Source organism: Ylistrum balloti, unplaced genomic scaffold (genome assembly GCF_031769215.1).
Source record: "Ylistrum balloti isolate Yb309-2 unplaced genomic scaffold, AGI_CSIRO_Ybal_v1 Utg370128, whole genome shotgun sequence".
Classification (NCBI taxonomy): Eukaryota; Metazoa; Mollusca; class Bivalvia; order Pectinida; family Pectinidae; genus Ylistrum; species Ylistrum balloti.
The window spans coordinates 191,099-214,519 of record NW_026782141.1 but is presented as its reverse complement, the minus strand read 5'-3'; the positions used below and the strand labels follow the sequence as shown (position 1 = coordinate 214,519).

General features: G+C 35.2%; 1 protein-coding gene and 2 non-coding genes across 4 annotated transcripts; 1 reads left to right on the top strand and 2 right to left on the bottom strand.

Annotated features, from left to right (window-relative positions):
• The first annotated feature begins 77 nt into the window (after nucleotides 1-77).
• LOC132550574 (nuclear cap-binding protein subunit 2-like) lies at nucleotides 78-4,641 on the top strand. Of its 2 annotated transcripts, none has more exons than XM_060214663.1 (5): nucleotides 78-181; nucleotides 1,031-1,212; nucleotides 2,558-2,696; nucleotides 3,320-3,411; nucleotides 4,192-4,641. In XM_060214663.1, exons 1-5 carry the CDS (start codon nucleotides 113-115, stop codon nucleotides 4,211-4,213), a joined length of 504 nt encoding a protein of 167 aa, XP_060070646.1. In that variant the 5' UTR covers nucleotides 78-112; the 3' UTR covers nucleotides 4,214-4,641. The 2 variants fall into 2 exon arrangements, with proteins under 2 accessions (XP_060070646.1, XP_060070647.1); XM_060214664.1 differs by having other exon boundaries at nucleotides 3,320-3,423.
• A 3,869-nt stretch (nucleotides 4,642-8,510) lies between these two features.
• LOC132550584 (small nucleolar RNA U3) lies at nucleotides 8,511-8,730 on the bottom strand. Its single transcript, XR_009554223.1, has one exon. It is a non-coding gene; the product is annotated as a small nucleolar RNA U3 (small nucleolar RNA).
• Nucleotides 8,731-11,835: 3,105 nt separating this feature from the next.
• Nucleotides 11,836-12,056, bottom strand: LOC132550583 (small nucleolar RNA U3). The gene has a single exon (XR_009554222.1). It is a non-coding gene; the product is annotated as a small nucleolar RNA U3 (small nucleolar RNA).
• Nucleotides 12,057-23,421: the final 11,365 nt, after the last annotated feature.

Here is a 23,421-nt window from a genome sequence, read left to right as displayed (position 1 = left end):
ACACTTCGCCTACGACTGGTTTTCAGGGTCTTGCCACTAGGTGGCGATGCAAGCATCCGGGTGAGGACCGAGTTTGCCGATTCGTGAGAGTCAAAGGGAGCCTGAAAACAAAATGACATCAAAGATGTCTTTACCGTCAGGCTCTGCCGCTATAAGCTCCTACAGAGATCAACACTTCAAGGTAAATATGTGATATTCATGTCTCTTTGTTTCGAAGTCCTTAGGAATGGCAATTGAATTTATTGGGTAATTGTGAACAAAATGAAACAAGTGGCATCACCAGTTTTGACGCATAAGCCATTCACCGGCAATGAGACATCAACATGCATGCTTAACAATAGGGAAGGAATTGTACCCCGGACTAGCCTAATGGGTCATATATTTCATCAAATTATACGAAGTTTGGCAATACCAGAGTTAGGTCTGCCTAAAACAATAACTAAATCAGCAGTGATCATTGATCCACCCCACCTGAAATACCGGTACTGAGGTAGCTGTTATTTGATTCTGCTGAAATAAAGGTAACATGAAATATACCAATCATTTATCATGAATGACCTATTTTCATTTTTAATTATTTTAATCAACTCTAGTGGAGGTCTGTATTTGATGATTTTATATGGTGTCTTACGCTTAGTCTTGAGAAGTAAATTTTAATTCAGTTATGATAAAAATATCATTCACATGCGATTTTTTAGCTCATAGTTATCTAAAGTACTTAATGATACATCATGTTCAAGAAAACTCTGCCATTATCTTATGAATAGAAAGACTCTTTACTGCTATCCATGGATCAATACACATACCTTTACTTTACCACTTAAGAAATTGATTTGGAGGACTCTGATATTAGTCCTGAACTCGTGGTGTTCCTGCGATTTTACTCAAATTCTGAAGACCAACTATATGGATCTTTTAGTAATGAGAGGGGGTTTTAGCCATTACCTCATTTGTGAATAGGGATTAGGGGAGAGGAGGGGGTTGTTAGCCATTACTAATACTGAAAAATTATACTTGTTTTAAATTTCAGGGAAATCGAGTAGAGCAGGAGAGACTACTGTTGCAGAGCTCCACACTTTATGTTGGCAATCTTTCATTTTATACAACAGAGGAACAGATACATGAACTTTTCTCTAAATGTGGAGATGTCAAGAGGATAATTATGGGTCTTGATAAAGTTCAGAAAACTCCATGTGGATTCTGCTTTTTAGAGTAACCTTTTAACATATATACTCACTATATTGTTTATATTGTCAAAGATTTGAACTGGTTCTGAACAGGATATCTTAAATTTTCATTTTTGTGCCTTGAAATTCTATCCACAGATCAGTTTAGGTGTTTTGGTCACAAGAAATAATGCCCAAGTTTTTGCTTACATGCAATATGTGAAAGATAAGCCAGAATAAGTAATTCCTGTAATTTAAAATTTGTAATCTCACCAAGCCTGAATGTCAAGACTTGAACAATTTGGATAATATATGATGAGATTGAAAGACATAGGAAACTCAATGTTGTTTTGTAAGAGCTTGTGTCCTAGAATGTTCCTGTATGTAACATAACTTTTATCATTGTCAGTGCTATAGCGACTTCATTCTAAGGGTGGGTTGAGGTATGATCAAACATCTCACACTTATAAATGACTATAGAATTTTGTACAAATTCAAATTTCAGGAGTTCAAGGGTTGTAGCGTCAAGGTAAAAGCCACCGTCACATTTTTTAAGACCATCCTTGTCAGAACTCTATTGGATTCATTCTTTATGAAATTTTGATGAAACTTCACAACCAAAACATCTATACTATCCCACAACCAACAAAGATTATTGTACAGATGGGTTTCATTTGACTCTTTGTCCCTCCTAGGGATTTTTCAGAGCATATCTTGAAAAGTGTTCAAGATAATCTCACCAGACTTTCTCCGCATATCACTTAAGTAGTTTATTAGTGCTGTTTGCTATTTTGCTGTAAAGGAAATTTCAGTTTCAGCATTTTGATGGTTACTATTGAAACAAATAATCCAAATTACTGGTTTCAGCATGAAAGGGTTCCTAGTTTGAATATTTCTTTGGGTACCAACATAACAAATAATCAGAATCATTGATTAAAGCATCTCCAGAGCATTTACTCTTACAAATGATTCCACTAAAATTCTTACATATTCAAGTGGTCTTGTATTTCCTTTTGCTGTAGAGGAGTTTTCACTTTTGACAATTCTTTGTTACATTGGAATCAAATTAATTGATTCCATTATTTCTGGAACCTTTTTCTCCTCAGCAGTTTCAAATAACTTCATAAATAACACATCAATCTCCACTTCAGTTTCAGCCTTTTAATTCTAGACATACTTTTAAATAAACTTTGTGAGATATCATGACCATGACTGGGCTCCCTTGGCAGTAGGTCCAATGACTATGTCCTTTCTACACTTACATCAATGTAGAATTTCATATGCGATGGCTTGTTATCATTTGCTTCCAACCCTCTGAATAAACTATGAAAAGAAGTCTTGAGCATACATTCTTATAGTTTGTCATATTGCATTCCTTAACCAACTACAAGATATTACTTGCGTGAAGATGCTGCTAATGCTTTGAGGTATATCAATGGAACACGGCTTGATGACCGCATTGTGAGAACTGATTGGGATGCAGGTTTCAAAGAGGGTCGACAGTATGGAAGAGGAAAGAGTGGAGGACAGGTAAGTAAGAGGGAACAGTATGGTAGAGGAAAGAATTGAGAACAGGTAAGTAAGAGGGAACAGTATTGTAGAGGAAAGAATTGAGAACAGGTAAGTAAGAGGGAACAGTATGGTAGAGGAAAGAATTGAGAACAGGTAAGTAAGAGGGAACAGTATGGTAGAGGAAAGAATTGAGAACAGGTAGGTCAGATGGTTGACTTTATAGAAGAGGAAAGAGTGAAGGACAGGTAGATAAGAGGGTCAACATTATAGTAAAGGTAAGAATGGAGGACAGGAAGGTAACAGGGTCAACAGTTTGGAAGAGGAAAGAGTGAACGGCAGGTAGGTGAGAGGGTCTACTGTAAACTCAACTCTAAACAGGGGACATGTTACCGCTGTGAGACTGAGGGGGTCGGCATTGAGTATATATAACTGATAGTATATAAAGTTTTTATTCTATTAAAATACATCATCCGTATTCAGCAAGTTTTGATCTGGAATATGCTTGGGTCAAGCCATTGTCATATCTCATGTGCAATTTTTTGACATTGTTGTATAGGTCCAATAGGGTGAATTGCTGTATGCTTCAGGTCAGATCAAGTTTGAGATGTCATATTTATTCACTGGGGTATATTTTTTGACAGGTGCGAGATGAATACAGAACAGATTTTGATGAAGGACGAGGAGGCTATGGAAAGATTGTAGCAGGACGTATACGACCAAAACCAGATCAGCAGTGAGTGAAATGGTGATTGTATCTATTTCAGATATCTTACTATGATATTTGCATGATGATCTTTGTATTATATCAGTCAAATTTTTTGAGTGACAGAGTACCGGTATATTAAATTTGATAAATTTAAGAATAACAAAAGCTTTATAAATGTTTGTATTTACCTGGAATTTGTGCACAGTGTGATTAAACAATGAACTTTGGTATAAAATTGGATTTTACTCTCAGCCAGCAAATGTTTGTCAAGTGAGGCAGGTGTTTTTTGCTCTGGAAACATGTCATTTTCAGAATTTGTGACAAAGTTACATTGTTGGTGTTATAAAATTGTGGGGTTTATAACTCAAATTAGGAACAAAATAGAGATGTTGAGTTTTTTATCCAAATTTTTGGTTGAAAATTATCTTATTGAATATTTTGGTGAAATTCCTTCAATAATATTTATGCTGATCTTTTAAGCATCTTAAATAAACATTCAGCATTAATGAGTTTGCATTACAATGTTTAAGTGTAATTGCATTAATAAAATGATCTGGAGTGGTTCTGTCACCTACACACACCATTTCCTATGACCTTTGTTTTTTATTTGGCTGTACAACTGCAAACAACAAGATACACAACATAAATAAATGATTTACTTTCACATTGAGTTAATGGGGATGGTTTGAGGATATTTCTTATGAAAGAGAGACCGATTAATTCTAAAAATTCTTGTGTTTCATAAAACATGATCAAGTTTGATGTAATATACATGTACTTGAGCATAATTTTTTTTCATTTTCACAGGAAATTGGATTATTTGAGCTAGATTGGATGATAAACTCCTGGTATATTACACCTGCACATGACCAAGCTGGATGAATTTGACCATGAAAATGTGTTTTAAGAAGATACGCTGGCATAAAAAGACTAAATTGGTTGTGTTTTAACAGCTGAACATTTTCTACACAAAACAAAAATCTCATATATATTACATATGGTCAGCATATTTCATATTCATGTCAGTCCTTTGACAGATAATTTTTCATGTTTTAATTATAATTGCATCACATTCCACAGTGATACACATGCAATTATATTCTCATTGTACATTTTCATCTCCTTTTACACACAATGGGAGGTCATTTGTAAATTGTATTTCAGGTAAATGTGTATGTTTGATATGAAACTTTATATAAATGTATTTTATGGTTGAAAGATTTTGGATGCAAATGGAATAAAAGTTATGATGTTTTGTTTTGTTTTCTAAATTGTTTATGTTACTCGCACTGCTCTCTACAACTCCTTTCACAGCTTTTCAGGCAGATATTTCAAAATGCTGTTAAACTGATTTCAAATTTGATTTCTTTGATTGATAATTTCTGATCATACATTTTATGATTTTTTAAGCCCTTTGAATTCTGACATGTGACATTTTTGTGCAATGTTATAGGTTTTCCTAGTAACTTGTGATAAATCAAGTTTGGAGAGGGGTCAGTTTTACTGTGCTCTTGCACAGGAATGTATAACAAAATTCAAAGAAAATGAGATGCAACATGCGGTCTGGAAGGATGGATACTTAGTGGAATACAGGAGTCTGGTTAAAAGATGTGTAAACAGCAAGTATAGAGGACCAGACAACATCCGCAGGAAGAAATAAATCTGGTTAAATGTTGACATGTTTCTGCATACTAGGCATGCTGTCATGAAAACAAGGACAGCATACCTAGTATGCCGAAACATGTCAACTATTAAACAGTTTTAATTTTTCACATAGATGTTGCCTGGTCCTCTATATATTTGCATACAACAAAACTGTTTGTTACTTGTCCCTGATTTGCATAGCCAATGCATCTGTTTACAGTTTTTAGCTCACCTAGCCCAAAGGGCCAAGTAATCTTTTGGCATCAATTTGGAATAAATGATGGGGTCTCGGCCCCCTGAGATAACAAACCACCCCCCCATAAGGGAAATTGAACAGATTCTTTAAAATCTCAATCCACCTGTAGGATTGATTGATTTTTGTCTAAATTTGGTCTAAAAAATTGTGGGTAAGTGGAAGTGTGGTGGGGGTGGGAGGGGGGGTAAATTTCATATAAACAATGGGTCTCAGCCCCTGGGGGGCAGGAGAGGCAGGGCCAAATGGGAAAATGGAGCAAATTCTTTAAACCCCTATTCCTTTTTTCAAACAATTCTTGTCAACTCTTATTTCTTCGTAAGTCCTGTATTGGTCATTTTTGAATTCAGTTGCAGATGCCCTTTTGTCCTTAAGTGTGCATTGTCTCATTGTAGAACTTACCAGAAGAATCAAATGGTTGACAAGTGGTCGTCTTGGATTTTAACAGTAATGATTCTTTTCATTTTGGACTTCTTTTCCAAAACTCCTGAACTGATTTAAATGAATTTTTCACAAAAACTTCTTTGGTCTAAGATGAAACAAAATAGTGAATTATATGGTCCCCAGCACATGGGAGTGCCAGAGGGGCAAAGCCAAAAGGGTCAAATTTTCTCAAATTTGAAAAATCTTCTGCTCAACACCCAGATAAGGAAGTATCAAATGCTCTTCATGGATGGAAGCGTCATAAGGTTGTTTACAAAAATTGTGAATTTCATGGCCCAAGGGTCTCACTTTTTCCTGTGGGAAGAGGTCAAAGTTTACTATAATTTATATTGGAAAAAATAGATTGTTGAGTATAATTTGTTGAATATCCATTGGAAATATTTCAAATTTGGTTAGAATTATGAATGAAGGATGATAACTTGATGGTATGAATAGATTAATCTTGACTGACCCTGAGGGCTCTTAGGCAGGGCTAGTATGGGTCAAATTGACTTCAATTTCAAAAATCTTTTTCTTTATATGTATAATAAATGTATAAAAAAAGTTTGAAAAAAAAAGACTACAAAAAATAATTTCAGAACACTCGGATATTGTCAAATTAAATGCTTATCTAGGATGGAAGTGTCTACAAGGCTTTAATAACCAAAATGACTCACATTTCTTCCTGGAGAGAAGGTTAACTTTACTATAATTTTTATAGAAAAATTGCATTTCTGAACATAACATTGTTTATTTCCCACTAGAAATAACTTTATAAGATTAATAGTATAGGTTGACAGTTCTGATGGTATGCATGTATTGACATTGGCTTATATCACAAATTCATTTTCATGACACTTAAAAGCTACTTTCCCATTAATTCTTATATCCAATATTGCTTATTTCAGGCCATCAAGGCTGCTAGGCCTTTTGTTCATACATATACATAGATTCATGTTGGTCCCTAGTTGTGTAATATCTGATTTTTGAACTGATCTGAGAAATTGTCATGCTGACTGGTGGACAGCTAGGATTTTGATAGAAATAGCTTGTTATTGTATTTCAGAAGAAGCCATCAATGGATATTTCTCAAATTTTCTATGTAGTCTAAATAAAAAAAAAGATGGCTGAAAGTACTGAATACCTTATTGAAAAGTTCCAAACCTTGTCAGAAAACTTAGAGAAACTGGCTATCATCATGGAGACCAAACATTTAGGTACAAACCAATGATGTGCTGAGTAGGAGGTGAGGATGGTTATCTACCTTGATATACCAAGATCAAATAAAGATTTAGTTGTCACTTCAGTTGATGTCTATCTGGGATATTGGTCACAACATCCATTGAAAGACCCATTTGTTGGAGGTTTAACTTTCAAATATTCGCACAACACTGTGGAATTGCCTGCTAATTCACAATACTGCAACAAGGTTAAGATCTTTGTTGTGTAGGATTTTAAGTTGATTTAAGGCCCATCGGGAGGTACATGGAGAAGTGAATGCAATATCTCTACCTACAGTTTCGCTGGTACAAATTCTGATATGTGTTTGGCTGTTATACATTTTCTGGGCTTGACAACACTGGGTAATATTTTGAATAGTCATATGATTATCAAAATGAAGAGCATCACAACTTGAAATAAAAAAAATTGATAACAGTGGCTGAGAAAATCCCACCTTTCTTGCTATTCCTCAATATTGATACACAATTACACCTGACCTGGTTAAAGAATTTTGAAAACAAGGATGTATGTACATGTGAATACCTTCGATCATGAAGTGAGGAAAATTATAATGCATATTTGTAAGAATATGTTAATTCAAATCACAAACTCAAAGTACACATCAAGGAATTTTTAATATGATTATCAAAAGACAAACAAATACGTTGAAAGATTTTATAAGCTTGTTTATCAGGGATTAAAGTGATGGTAACATTCAATCCATTCTCGATACTCCAGGAGTTACGATCATTTTCACTCTCTTCGCCCTGGGACATGTCATGACAAAACTGAAGGCACAAGCACAGTATTTTGATTGGTTCAACAAAAAAATTACCAATCACAGGCTGAAACGTCCACTTGAAGATTACAAAAGCGCGAAACCCCACTACAATGGTGTCGATGTAAAGTTCATGGACAAGATGTTGCACCAAGCTAATACATGTAACATTATTCAAAATCCCATATCAAGTTTTGGTCTTAATTATGTAAAAATATCCCCTACCCACCCATTTTTTGTTTTTTGTTATTTTTTTTTTTTTAATTATTTTAAAATAAAATGGAATCTGTCATTTCAAGTCTGATTTTGTTAGATGTAATAATATATGATGTTTAGTATCAGGGAGGAATTAGAAAAATACAGATTGCAATTAATTCATGCTATGCATGTAAAATTAGAGATATGTTTTATATGAAATTCCATTCTTATTTTCAAGATCATCTATACTCAACCGATATTTTTCGGCCTTCTTGCTCTTATGTAATGCCTACAATGCCCGGAAATATTTTTTCCCTGTGATTTCCCCAAAACATATTTTTTTTATTCCATGTATATCCTAATTAGCGATATAACTCTGTTCTAAAATATCGCCTCCTGTTGTTTGCCACTGAAATTACAGATTTATAGTTTTTACTTAAGCAACTCCAACTATTATATTTGTGTTTCTCGGATGACCCTGCGGTACTACCAGGTAGTGCTTCTAAAATGTAGAAATGAAGTAAACTTCATGAATATATGACATATAGAAGCCGGAAAGGTCTTTAAAAAAATATTCTTCCTTATTTTCAAGGTTTTGTTGTAGTTGGAACCACTCAGAATGCGTCCCCTTCCTCCAACCCCCGCGAAGGAGGAGATGAACGGTCATCAATGACAGCTGGGCAATGTCCGTGGTGCTACAGACAACCCCTGTCCGCTTCACGCTCAGAAGGGGACGCTCTGACTCGTCATCGTGGTTTACGGTCTGGTCAGTTTTACCTGACATTCCGGCGATGCATACTATAGAAATGATCCCTAAAAGTATGATCTTACTTTCGATGGGTAAGCTAGCTGTTCTTATTCTTTATCATATCTGACACGATTTGGTGCGTTATAATTTCCATATTCTTATTATTCTCTTTATTTCCTCCAATTTTGAAGATTTACAAAACCAGAATAATACATATATAGAACAGACGTTAGATAGGAGCGGGGCACAATAACCACAATGTTTAGTAGAATACAATTGTACAAATCAAAATAGTGAAATAATAGTACAATTTTCCTTGCGACATTATATAGAGTGTTATACAACAAGACATCACTGCTGACGTAACATACACATGAAGTTATTTCCCCTTTATCAATAGTTTTGGGGAGTAAATGTAGAAGTCATAATACATTATCAATACATTGTGTTATAGTAGGACAATGTAGTAATATACTGATACAAGTTTTATCGCGTTGGTTATCATAATACTGAACTAACAACACAAAATTGTTAAAATTATCTTACGACGTTATAAGGAGTGTTACACTACAAAGTATCACTGACGTATCACAGAGTTACCTCCCTTTGGAAAAAAATCTCGTCATTTAGATAATTATTTTTTATACAAATGAGTGTACGTAATAATCGTGACACAAGATATGTCATCGATACCTGTTTTATCTTACAGTCTCTTGTAATTAATTAATGAATGAATCACTATTTGTAATAATGTTTACACATTTTGTGTACGGAAGTTACTGCTAAAAATCATCTATATCAGATGGATCAAGTTCGAAAGAAATATCTCCACCCATAAGAATATGAAAAAGCTTGTAATCTGACATTGAATGTAAGTGTACACTAAACATTATATCTTTGATATTAATTATATCACACCATAATTTGTCTCTTAATTCCCCTGTATATTCACATTGTAAGATTATATGTACAGCGACATCGTTATACATTAAACCACACTCTGACACAACTTCTTCTCGTCTTCACAATCTCTTATAGTAACAATTAACTTCATAACATAATATATTGGTTCTCTTATAGCGGGATATCTAATTGCCAGTTTCCATAATACATGAGGTACTAAGTATCTGTGGACAAGAGAAAATCTCGAAAAATCACTATCGGCTGATATTCTTTCCCGCCACGTCGATTCTTCAACTGAACGGACAGCATTTCTAACAATGAGACTCCACATACATTTAGGCGGAAAAGTGCACCTATCTAAAGACTCGGTAAAAAGGTCATACAACATATATTTTCTAAATATTCTGATTATTTCAAAACCGAAGTTATGTTTTTCTGCACTAAACTTATATACCATATCAGCATTACAGAATCTTGTAAAAATATTCGAGATGATATTGTTTTCATTTCTAGTCTACATATCCGTCCCAAAAATAATAGTTTTTTAGTATCTATATACGCTTCAATGATGGTCCATCCAGGAAGGCTTGTGGACATGTCTGTACGGGTTTTAGTTTCAAAACCCTGAATCGCTTTAAGAATAAAATGCTGAGCTCTTTCTAACATTAAGATAATACAAATCTCCACTTTCTACTGTATTCCTCACAAATCTGAAGCATATACTGTAAACCAGAATATTTTGTACTAATGATACATATGTCATCAGCTTGTGTCGGGACATTCAACTTTAAATCCGCTACAATAGCGCCTTTGCCACAATTTTCAATACTATTCAATAAACCATTTATGAACAGCAGATATATTTTTTGCTGAGAGCGCACTTCCCTGTAAAATACCACGCTCCATAGTTACCCATCTCGACAACAAACCATTAAATATGATACTACTCCAGTATACATACTTTTCATAATACTCCATGACTTTGTCTTTATTCCTAGTTCATGTAGTTTATAAAAGTGGCCCAGTGTGCCATACAGTATCGAAAGCTTTATTGCTGTCAAGGAACCCAACATGCACATCTTCCCCTTTCTCTGTGTTATACTTAATACATTCTTGAAGATTAAAAGACGTTAATAGACTACATAACCCTTTCTGATATTGTTGTATATTAGGAAATCTACTAGAGTTGAGGACAGGGTCCAACCTCTTAGATAAAATCATTTCAAAGATTTTATAAATTACTGGTAAAATTGTCACATTGTCCCCCCCCCCCCCCCCCCCCCCCCCCCCCCCCCCCCCCCCCCCGATAACTGTTTGGATCTTCCTTCGGTTTACCGTTGCCCTTATACAAAGTTATTATAACACCCTTCTTCCAATCAACTGAATTTTGATAACAGAATTTTACAGTTTACACAGATGGCTATATAGCGAGCTATTTCCATATTTAAAATGCTCATAAACCGTACAATCGTTCCATCCTGCTTTATTTAAATTTAATTTGCAACAAATATTTCTTACCTCACGCTCTGTAATAGGTTCATCCAGATAAGGGTCATTCTCCTTCGAGATGTAAAGTTCATGGATAAGATGTTGCACCAAGGTAATACATGTACCATTATTCAAAATCCCATATCAAGTTTAGGTCTTAATTATGTAAAAATGTTCCCTACCCACCAATTTTTTGTAACCTTTTTTTTTAATTTGTTAATTATTTTACAATAAAATTGAATCTCTCATTTCAATTCTGATTTTCTTAGATGTATTAATATATGATGTATAGTACAGGGAGGAATTAGAAAAAATACAGATTGCAATCAATTCATACTATGCATGTAAAATTAAAGATATGTTTTATATGAAATCCCATTCTTATTTTCAAGATCATCTATCCTCAACAGAAATTATTTCGGCCTTTTTGCTCCCATGTAATGCCTACAATGTCCGGAAATATTTTTTCCCTGTGATTTCCCCAAAACATATTTTTTTTATTCCATGTAAATTCTAATTAGCGATAGAAGTCTCTGTTCTAAAATATTGCCTCCTGTTGTTTGCCACTGCAATTACAGATTTATAGTTTTTACTTAAGCAACTGCAACTATTATATTTTAGAATTAAATTTGAAGTATTTTAGGATAGTGTTTCTCGCATGACCCTGCGAAACTACGAGGTAGTGCTTCTAAAATGTAGAAATGAAGTAATCTTCATGAATATGTGACACATAGAAGCAGGAATTGTCTTAAAAAAATTATTCTTCCTTATTTCCGCTGATTTGTTGTATTTGGAACCACTCAGAATGCGTCCCCTTCCTCCAGCCCCCCGCGAAGGAGGAGAGGAACGGTCATCAATGACAGTGGGGCAATGTCCGTGGTGCTACAGACAACCCCTGTCCGCTTCACGCTCAGAAGGGGACGCTCTGTCTCGTCATCGTGGTTTACGGTCTGGTCAGTTTTACCTGACATTCCGGCGATGCATACTATAGAAATGATCCCTAAAAGTATGATCTTACTTTCAATGGGTAAGATAGCTGTTTTATTCTTTATCATATCTGACACGATTTGGTGCGTTATAATTTCCATATGGTTGTTAAAAGATTGAGCTTTTTAAATTAAAATTAATATATTATTTAATTTATTAAGAGTATAACATATTAAATAGTATTACCTAAATTCTTATAGAATTATATATGACTTACCTAGTGAAATTCTGTCAAAAAATAACATTTTTTGGCAATATGTATACAACTTGCGGTATGTGTAGGGGAGGTAATCCCTATAAGATTTCACTCGTAAGCACTGTTAGCATAAAGTGATAGTGCACTCGATGATTTTTTTTCACCGATTTTAAATTGTTATATGAGTTTGACAATAGGTGAAAAAATATGATAAAGACTCATAAAAGAAGAAATAATGCCCATAATTGCTGAAAAGTCTGATTTCACAAATTTTAATTTATCCGATCTAAATGCTCCGTATATGATTGTATAATTTATCTATGGTAATTACTTATGACATGTTGACTAATATCTATGTTTAAGACCACAAACAACTTAACTTTGATGGAAAGTCCATACAAAGACAAAAATCGATGACGTAATTGCCTTATGTAGGCAGCAAATCTTGTTTTCTGTGTGATTAATCGTACGGGACATATACGGTGTGAGGGAGTTCTTTTCGGTACCACGTAACTCTTCGCTTAGTAATATACCTAAATTCGTGGTCTGTCATTATCAACTGATGGATTTTTAACGTAAGAATCAAGTAAGATTTCACGATCGTTTGTGTGCCGTGAGAGACGGGACACTGCGGAGGTTTGAAGTATACAGTAAGTATTTCATGAGTATCATGTAATACTTACCGAGTGAAGCGTGACTTACTATAACTGATTATTCTCACCTTGAACTCTACAGCACTATATAATTTCCGTGTACCTGTGAAGGTGATATGTTGATTTTGGTTAAAAACCTGCAAACTAAGATATAAATGTTGATTATATTTCAACACAAATTTTTCCTATATAATCAGGAAATTTTCAAAACCTAAATACTAGTTACATCAGCATCAGGAACAAATTACTGGATAAAAGAGGAAAATCTGTGATCAGCATATATATACATATTTCAAGGTCTATCGATTTTTGAACTATAAATGTTGTTGATTTTTGGGCACGAGTCAGAGCAACAACACGCACACAAGATGACGTAATGCCGCCCCCCCCCCCCCCCCCCCCCCCCCCCCATTTCTGCTGTCACTTTCTGTAAATGGGAAGTAAAAAGACACATGTCCTTACTTAAAATGTGAAGAAAATGGGATGACTGTGATGAACACAGAACTTGTATCTATGAGAGTAATTACAACTCATTAAGTGATCTTTTTAAAATCAGGTTTAAGTAACCCAATTTTGAAAGAATAAAAGAAAAAAAGAAAAAAAAATATTGACCGATAAGCTCTTTTCCTTGTTTTACAACTTTTAATATTGATTTTTTCTTTATTGTTAGAATGACCAATCAGTCAACCCATAATATAATTACTATGTTATACAGTACAACAAGTGTACCTTCTTTGGGGTCAGATCTCGACTTAAAATCTCATCTTGGCTTCACATTGAAGGATTTAGCAACACATCATCTTGTGATTTAACTAAACATTTTTATTCACCACAATTCACGATTACTGTCTACAAATGGGTACTCGGAGGCTGAGGGGACAACCAATGTATTCCCCCACCATATCCAGAAAGGAGACCGTAGAACTTCAAATCAATGAAAAAAAAACTGACTACGTAACTTTGTATATAATTTAAAACCATATATAAATTATTGATACTTTTTGTTTGTTTGTTTTTTAAATTGCTATATTTGAGATGCATCAACAACTCTACTGGAAAAGGTTGTAGATGTGATTGATGCATTTGAAGTGCTGTTTACTATCAAACAGAGCGTAGAGTCAAAGCAGTTTATCAACGGACGACGAGAGTTTACAGTGAGCATTGATAACGTGACTTAATGCGAATCAAAACCATCTTCAAAGATACATGAACACCAGACAACAATTTTGGAACATATGACAAAATAATATGAAAACACAATTAGAAAGTACTCCAGTACTTCGGAGTAAACCAATTATTTACATTGATTACACTAGGTTAGAATGTAACCTCTGGGGAAAATCGTCACTCGGTACAGAAAAAATACATTCAGAGTTAATCATTACAAAGACTATCGACACGCGATGTAGTCAAGCTAACCAATCTGGATGTTATTTACCCCTAGTTGTTATCATCATCACCCGTACAGTGGAGCAGAGTGACCGACGCAAACTGGCTTATACGGAATCGTATCATCAACATATCTACTACAAAAGGGTTGGAATATGATATCTAGCGTGAAACTTAATTCCTAAAAACCGTCACGAGTAATGTGTAAACGGACCCACATCCATACACGTATCAGGTAAGCGTATAGAGCTACTGTAGCTAAAAATGACAGAGTTATGTCCCTTCTAAGCATATTTAAAGGAAACACATTAAATTGTATTTTTGCGGGACACCTGCCTTCACATGTTCGTGGCGCGGAAAAGAAAATTCGACCTATGAACAGTATAGAGAGCACGAAAATGTATATTACGACTTGGGATATTTGGCAGGTATACCGAGAGAATTCATTGGCTCGTTTTGTTCTTGCGGGAAACTTTTGGATGTTGAATAGTATTGCAGACACGAAGACGCTCACAATGACATTAGATCTGTCAGCTGTATAGAGCAGCCAGCACTAAAGCGGCGAAAATTCCTCTTGGATGCAGAAAGCTTACGTGTTAAAAAGACCGATGAAATCGCTTCTCACTCTCCAAAATCTAAAAGATCGGAACAAGTAAACACATTGAACGGGACTGGAGAGAAACTATTGATGGACCGTCAAGACCTGGATCGATAAAAGTGATATTGTTCGAGTAGATCTATCTATTAACGAACGTTGTACATGTGGCTCTCCTGTTGAAGATACCTATCACTTCTTTTTTCTCTGTGATAATTATATTGTCCAACGAATAAAGATGTTTCGTCAACATAGTTAATACATACCCTTAAACTTAAATTTACTTCTATTCGGTGACACACGTCTCTTTCTCAACAAGAAAACCAAATCGTAATTTTGCATACTCGGCAATATATCCACGAAACAAAAATATTCTAGCTAGCATATGATTGAATTTCTCTATCCAGCTCTTCCTCATATATTCTATACTATTAATATTTGTGAATGATATCGCTGACATTTTTATAAATGAAATACGATATTAACGTCTTAAACTAATAATTTTTGAAAAGGCTTATAGAACTTGTGCCCAATTATTGCTACCCATATAAGTCTGTGCAATGAAACAGGTTTAAATAATGTTTATAGTTGTGTTTTCTTCACATCAATGCTTTTGCTGAAAACAACCGGCGACAAGACTACGACAATTATTGTGTTCATTAAGTTTAACGACAGTCCTTATCTCTCTGTGGATGCTTGAACATCTTCTTCGCCACCCATGCAAACTTCCATTTTTTTTTAATTTCAAGTAGAGAATATTCAGTTCAGTCGGTTTTCCCAGTTTTCCAAGTTTTTCTCATCGTGTAATAGTACAGGCAGATTGCTTTGAAAACCTGACAAAGGTGTAGTTAATAATACCTGAGATCTCTTTGTTTTGATCTAATACCCATACTGGAGTGGACCATCTTTATACTATTTCATTCACACTTAGACAAACACAAATACCGATATGTATGAAAAGAAGTAATTTCGCTGTGAAACAAATAAGTTTTTCAGTTCCCTATTATATATTCTGTTGGTTTACTATACTGTTAATACTGTCATACAAAATGTTTCTTACGTTATGAAATTTGGGCAGACCAAAATGAAATTTGCTAATTTTAACAACATCATCTATTCGAAAAACGAGCTTGTAACCATGGCAACAACCATGAATCAGTAAATTTCTGGTATATACATATCCTTAGGTTCCTACTCCAGTAGTTCACAATACTGTGAATTTCGGATTTATTTTTATTACTATCTTCCATCGTCGAAAACATTTGCTGATGATAGGAAATTGATTTTTTCAAATGTTTAAAATTCTGGTTGCTATGGTAACATCATTATTCGTAAAACATGATTTAAGTCAAAAGATTCGGAAAGCTTGTATTTCCATGGTTCTAAATATAAGGGGGTTGCTTCCAAAACCTGACTGGAAAAGGATAACAATTCATGTTGAAGCAAAATGACATATTTTACTTATTGTCATTAAAACTTCCTTGGAGTTAAGGTGTTAAAGGACACATTGTCTAGTTGCCTGGCGGTATGTACTGCATGGATTTGAGTCTTTTCAGGGGTGTTAACATAATATATATGCCACCGTGTTGTACGACATCTTTAAGGACACTGTGGAGGCCCAGCGGTGTGTTGTGGCAGTAGTGGTTCTGTCATTGACATGAGAGTAACGACCTTATCTACGAGGAAGCTTCAGTGCGGTTTATATACTTAATACCTCTCATTTTATCATATATATGAAACACTGAGACATGCTGCGCATAGATATTTGTCAGGTGGCAATGGTATCTGTATTCGTCACTACAGAATGGTAGAGGGATCAACCCAGTGTTTTATAAGAAGGACCGGGAGAACTGTACTGACATTATTGTGCGGACTGCCGTACAAGTCACTTGTTGAGCTCATATGAATTCTTTAGGGTTTTGTAGATTTTGTGAAAGTATTATATTATACTTAAGAATACAATAGGGTGTAGCTAGGGTGATATATTGTAGACATTTGTTATTCAGAGGGTGAGTCCGTCATGTGAAAGAGAATCACGTGTATGTATATCATGTATGTAAGCTGTTGTTAATCTCATCTGTTGAATATGTGGCAATTTTCTCGATTAGGTTACAAAGAGACAAAACACATGCAGCTATTTCTATGGGATATCATGGGTTACGTCCCCTTAGCGGTTATCGAGTCGTAAGCACGAGAGGCCACAGGTAGAGGTGTCATCCTGTTTGTCCCAAAACGTAAAAATCAGGTAAAATATTTTTTGGACAAAACAAGATTAAATATGTATAAGTCTGTAATGGCTAAGAAAACAAACCAGCAATTAATCTACCAAAAGTTTTATTTAAGATACAGGTAAATTCAGCACTACATACCACTATAATATACAAAATGTAATGTACATTTTATATAATTATACAATTAAACTTGCAACACAATTAAACTTGGAAGGATGTGGTACAGTATACATTTTATGCTCAGCTATACAGTTCAGGACATAACTATAGATTTTAGCTTCTCCATGAATCTGGTGTAGATGACTTGGTAAAAGGGCGAATACGAGCGGGTACATTTGATCATCTATCATAGCATGGATCGTGTACAGATGGCTGAAGAATCTTGGGCATGTGTAGAAAGTTCCATCGCAGTAGAGTGTGTCGGTAGTTGATTGGATCTCCAGGTTTGTTGCAGTGGCAAAAGCTAGCATCCGTGTGTTGTCACTGTTGTCGTCGAATAGGAGAAACTGGTCCCCGGTGTTGATCTGTGTCCATTCGTCCTAGAATAATCTCTGCTGCTGAGGTTGGGAGCTTTGGTAGAAGTTTGGCTCTGCTGTGGTAGAGGGTTGTCTTACACGATGTGTAGGTGGGTATCTGTTCCGCCAGTTGTCTAGTCTCAGCTGTCCAGTTTTGCGTCTGTACTTTGGCAATTTCTTCGTCATAGATGGTTGACCTAATTTTACTGGGATGTCATTTGTGGTGGTGATTGTTGCAGGGCAGTTCCGAATGCAGCATCTCCAGTAGGTGGTGTATCGGTAGTTGTTCTACACCATGTAGCGGAATCCGGCCTGAAGTAAAGTCCTACACCTTGCTTGTTGGTTGTAAACTGAACTTTAACTTGATAGTTTGCGATGTTTACAATGATACTGCCCCCTTCCAATATCTGATATATATATATATATATATATATATATATGCTTTTCAGCTTGGGTATTTCTACTCACTCAGGATGGCATGGAAGTTCACCTCATCCTATTGGTGACTACTGTGTCAGTACAGTTATGCATATCTAGCTTGGATGTTCATTTTTAATATAGGGTTTGAATGTTCACTACTTCCTCTTATTCCACTTACCTGTTTTAGGCAACCATTTGTATTTTTCACAATTTCTTAAAATGTTATATTAGATATTTTGAATCTGAATTTTTAAAATCTTTGAATATATATAATACAAAATGAAATTACATAAAATATTTTAAAGATATATTTTAACAAAATAATTTGTTTCTGATATCCTATTTAAATTATTTTATTTAATTCATATTAATTATTCATACATGCATATATATTAGTTTAAGTTGTAATAATATTTGTATTTGATTTTTTCAAAATGTTGCAAATGGCTTTACGGTTTACCTGTGTAAGTTTACCGGTACAAAATTTTGGACAAGTTCTTTACCTGTTAAAACAACACACACAGGTATCTTAAATGTTATAACAACACACTGCCCTATTTGTGTACATAATTTTTTTGGGACAAACAGGACATAGATTTGTTCAGTTTTGGGACAAACAGGATTAAACCATCAAGAACACGGGTAAACTTAATGATGGGAACACCCCCCTTTCATCATCAGCACCACTTAATGATGACGAGCCAAGTGGTACATGGGCCATTTTGGGATGGTGTAGACAACGTCTCACATATGAGCCGTGTAGTATGAAGGGATATGATGTGTATTTCTTATTGGAATATCTAAGATAATTCATTATGACCCGAAAACATTATTTCTACGGGTTCAAAAAACTGTCAACAGCTATATAAAGAGGGACTCAACCTTCGATTTATAGATTCTGTTATTTTTTCTACCAATACAATTACCAGATGCTTTCATGTTTATTGACTTGAAAAAGGGTTATCTCCCTTATTTCTTTAACAGAACACATAATCAGATTACTGCGGCCCCTATCCTGACTTACATTATTATGGGTCTGATTCAATGTTGGGAAAGGAATTTCCATTTTCAAAGAGAACTCGTGAATAATTGTAGGCGCGATTTGATATTTTGAGAAAGGTGAGTTTGACTTTCAAAAAACTTCTATTACTGGGGACGAGGGGAAGGTGCAGATGCCTGGGCAGACATCCGAGGGATGTTCTAGAGTTTACAGGACCAAGTTTGTAAAGGAATAATGGGAGGCAAAACTACGACAAAACAATATAATGACAGACTAGTTTGCCTACATTTGAAACAAGACGGATACTTGTAAATTTATTCACAAAAGAATCCAGATTTGTTAGTTCTCCGCTCGCAAAGATATAATTCACGTTCGTCACGCTCTGAAAGGGAGTGAATGACACATTCCGGACTCAAATTACCGCACCGACTGTTTTGTAGATATTATTAATATAGCGCAAGTTTGGGATGGGCTTGTCATTGAATGAATTGTATAATCCTACTTAAGGGAAAGCGAAGTATATCAAATGAATTATGTTTGTATATGGGAGTATGATTTCAAAGCCATGAATGCATTAGACAATTTGTCGAGAATCTCGGTTTACAAGAGAGACTTGATTCATTGGGGGTGGAAAGACCATTACACTACAAAGCGCACGATGGAGAAAAATGCATTTCCGGTATTTTGATTTAACTTTGTTGTATCCATTTGTAAACAAATATGACAAATACCCTCTCAAACACTCCACCATTATTACAAAAGATTTAATGTCCATTGTTCACTGATTCAGTCTGGCCATTTGCACTGTGTCACAACTGTGCAGAGAAACAGAGCAAAGACCCTTGTTGTCATGACGACCCAAATATTATGCGAGATACGTGGTGTACTCAAGCATTAGAAATTGGAATGGGTTACAGAATTTTGAAAATATATGAAGCCATCACTTTAAAGTGACCAAAACAACCCTGTTACTAGAGGAGGTTGGTCTCTTTGGAGACTACATCATTTTGTTTCTGAAAATCAATCCTAACCCTTACATAATATAAAAAAAATATAGACAGGTAAATCTCGTCTTTTGGATTTGTCAGCCACTTGAATACTTCTCCACACCATTTTTGTTGATATTCTCCCAAAAATGGATGCTTCTCACGTGGGAATTTATTTGAATTTGTAAATGGATTTCTTTCTCTTCCATTTGGGTTTCGCCTTTTTTTCTTTTGATGTTTTCGGTCTCAATCTAGTCTTTGTGTATAAACCAAATAAGTGATTAATAAGTCATTTGACCCTTACTTCATTCATATAACTGTTTTGGGAGTCATGAGCCCCATATTCATCTTTTTGCTGGGACTAACGTCGATGATAAGTATGTCTGACTTCTCTTCAAAACTTTCTCTGGTGTTTCCATGAAAATTAAATGGTTTTGTTTTTGCTGGGAGTTGGCAGCATCGGTGTCCAATGTTCTTCGTTTTGTCTTTTTCCAACAATGGTAGAGGCACCAGAACTGGAGAATGTGGAGTTTCGACCATTTTTTTCTTTGTTAAATGTGCTGATCGTTATGGGCGTTCTGACAAACCGATGGTTTGTAAGTCGTTTTGGCAGGGTTTATACGGAAGCCTAGTGACGTAGGTTTTCGTAGTAGTGAATGTCTGCAAAATTTTGAGTCCTAACACCACCAAGATTCAGCTTTTTATCTTCTACTGGGGGTGTTTTCTGTTCGTGATGTTAAAAGAAATGAATTCTGTCTCGGGATTTTCATGTGACTTTATAGCACCTAAAGTATCCACACAATAACATAAGAAAACAAAAACAATATAATAACAAATAATGGACAATGTTGAATATAACCCAGACACTTTTCCTATATTGACCACACTACATTGGAACTATGTCAAAACTTACGGACAACGTTCCGGAATGAAAGCTTAACTCATTAAGGCTTAAGTCATTGCCCAGGGAGACATATAGAGGAAAGTTTAGTTACATCTTCAGAACATGTCATGGCACTATCAGGCATAATGCTAAAGCTACAAATTCAGGCTCTGATTACTTGGAATAGTCCCGTTAGTTTGTAATGGTGGTTTAGAGCAAGACGCTCAAAATAATATAAATTCCTTGCATCCATTCTAACATTCCTTACTATAAACATCCCCTCCTGCATTGCTGTCACTGGCTTTTCCATTGAGCGTCAGCAAAGTCTAGATAACCGAAATCCCTAACATCAATAAAGTTTTCAACAACACCCTCAATCTGATTGTTAAAGTGGTTAGCAAGCATTACAAGTAAAATTTGATTGGCACAAGAAGTAGATGTTTGAGCTTCCGACAATATTAATACATGTATATACAGGAGTTTCCTTTGATATGGGAATTTATGAAACAAATCTGGTATGTTTCACTTCAGTGAGCCTTTCGCGAGTTTCATAAATTACATATCAAATGTAAAACGAATCTAAGATCCTTTTTTCACGTGATCGATTTTTCAATCAAATCTGATAGAAAACGGATAAGCTACCGTTGTGATGACACAGATCACCCACACCTTGCAGTATCTGGCGTGCAACTGTGATGTAGCATCGCACATTAAATGTTTGACTAATATTACGGAAATTAAACGGAAAACTCGTAAAGTTATGACTAATAGCGATCACTTGCGTATTTAATGGTGATCGTTGTTGATTAATTCGACAAGTTTTGAAATAACACTAGACACTGCGTTAATTAGTCTTTATGGCGTATACTTTCTCATTTTAGAGAGCGGAAATATGTGTGCTCGGGCGACCAAAAAACTCGTTTACTATAAATTACGATGGTATATATCGTTTTGTCCTGCTAAAGTATAAAAGAAATGATCCATACCTCGAGCTCTGTTTGCTCTAAATGTCAAGGAAAGAATACCAAACAATCAAATTGGCGGTAAAATCTTGGCATACTCTTTTTTAGAATAGGGAAGCCATTTATTTTAACCTTGTTTAATTAACATGTACATATAAAACTTTCATAGTAACATATTTGCAGAAAAGGTGAGCGAAACTACGCCTACGTTCGAGTAAAAACCAAACTTTCAAACCCCTTCTTCGCGATCATAGTGGACTTCAAGAAAAACCTCTGAGAGGAAACCTGCGCCCGGCGGATAGGCAAAATGACCAAAAGGGAAGCACCGGGACTCTGCTTATCTAATATGCATACATATTCTTTATGAATAACAATTTTACAAACATAATTATATACACATAAATACATCTTGATGAAAACTACCTTTACAAACAGTGTGTTATATACAGAAAATTTGATAAGAACTATCTTTACAAACCAGGGACGTCCCTGTACAAACACAGCCGGTATCAAACTAAGAAGACAAGAAATAAAATCTCACACATACCAATTAAAGGGCGGTAGTATGGGGTGGTTGGTGGGACGTGTTGTAAAATCAATCCAGGTGAATAATAAAGATAGGCTGTAAATAAGAAGAAAACTTCTAGAGAAAATAAAAAAATCAATATGGCGTCGAAGTGTGAAAAATGCTGCTGAAGTGGGGTTTTCAATAGCCCCGCAGGGGCAAACTGACCCCAGGTCGGACAAACTGGGATCACCGAAGCCCCACAGGGTCCAATTATACTGACCAATCAGTGATCACCTGACTTAATTACCATACATTTACAAATAAGCTGAACCATCATGTACATAAAACCTAAGTATGTGTGAACCTTTATTGTACAGAAATATGTCTATAAATTGACCTTTGTTATTTAGTCTGTATCTTATAGACCTAATGACTGAATACAACGTGCTTCTCTGCTGTATCTAATTCTAACTTGGTATTAAAAGTGATATTCACGTTTGTTTCTATTTTACAATCTTGGATATCAAAGAACGTCGGAAGATACTTAAACCTCTAAGCCATGGTCTTGTATAGTCGTTCAGAGGGAGTTTGCTTCATCAAGAAACAGCGCCCAGTAATACATCTATCTGCGCGGACGATGGACAACAACACCATTCCAGACTTATGCAGATGTCATTTGTCCCGGAAAAAAACTTAGCGTAATATTGCCTTCAACATTTAATATAACTAATAAAGAACTCTCCTTATAGATCTACCAATTGATGTATGATATGTTCGCGAATTTGTACATTTGTGGAAATAAAAATAATGAATTCGTTTGCATTTAAAGCTTAGTAGTGTGTTATCACTAATGAAAGTATGAAACTCGAACCTAAATCAGATTCCTCCTCTTTATAACAATATCACGTGGTTTGTCCGATATCTTTCAACAATCTAATACGTATATAATTGAAGTCGAATACGTTTTAATATCTCACGCTTGGCCGTTAGCGTAACTACACATCCTGATGCAAACCTGTTCACCAGTTTCCGTGTACATGTGTTTAATGAATAACC

What these genes read in the sequence shown, in the direction of transcription:
- LOC132550574 (XM_060214663.1), top strand. Translation starts at nt 113, where the DNA reads ATGACATCAAAGATGTCTTTACCGTCAGGCTCTGCCGCTATAAGCTCC. An exon ending in ACAGAGATCAACACTTCAAG is followed by an intron (nt 182 to 1,030) that starts GTAAATATGTGA and finishes TTTAAATTTCAG; the next exon opens with GGAAATCGAGTAGAGCAGGA. An exon ending in GAGGAAAGAGTGGAGGACAG is followed by an intron (nt 2,697 to 3,319) that starts GTAAGTAAGAGG and finishes ATTTTTTGACAG; the next exon opens with GTGCGAGATGAATACAGAAC.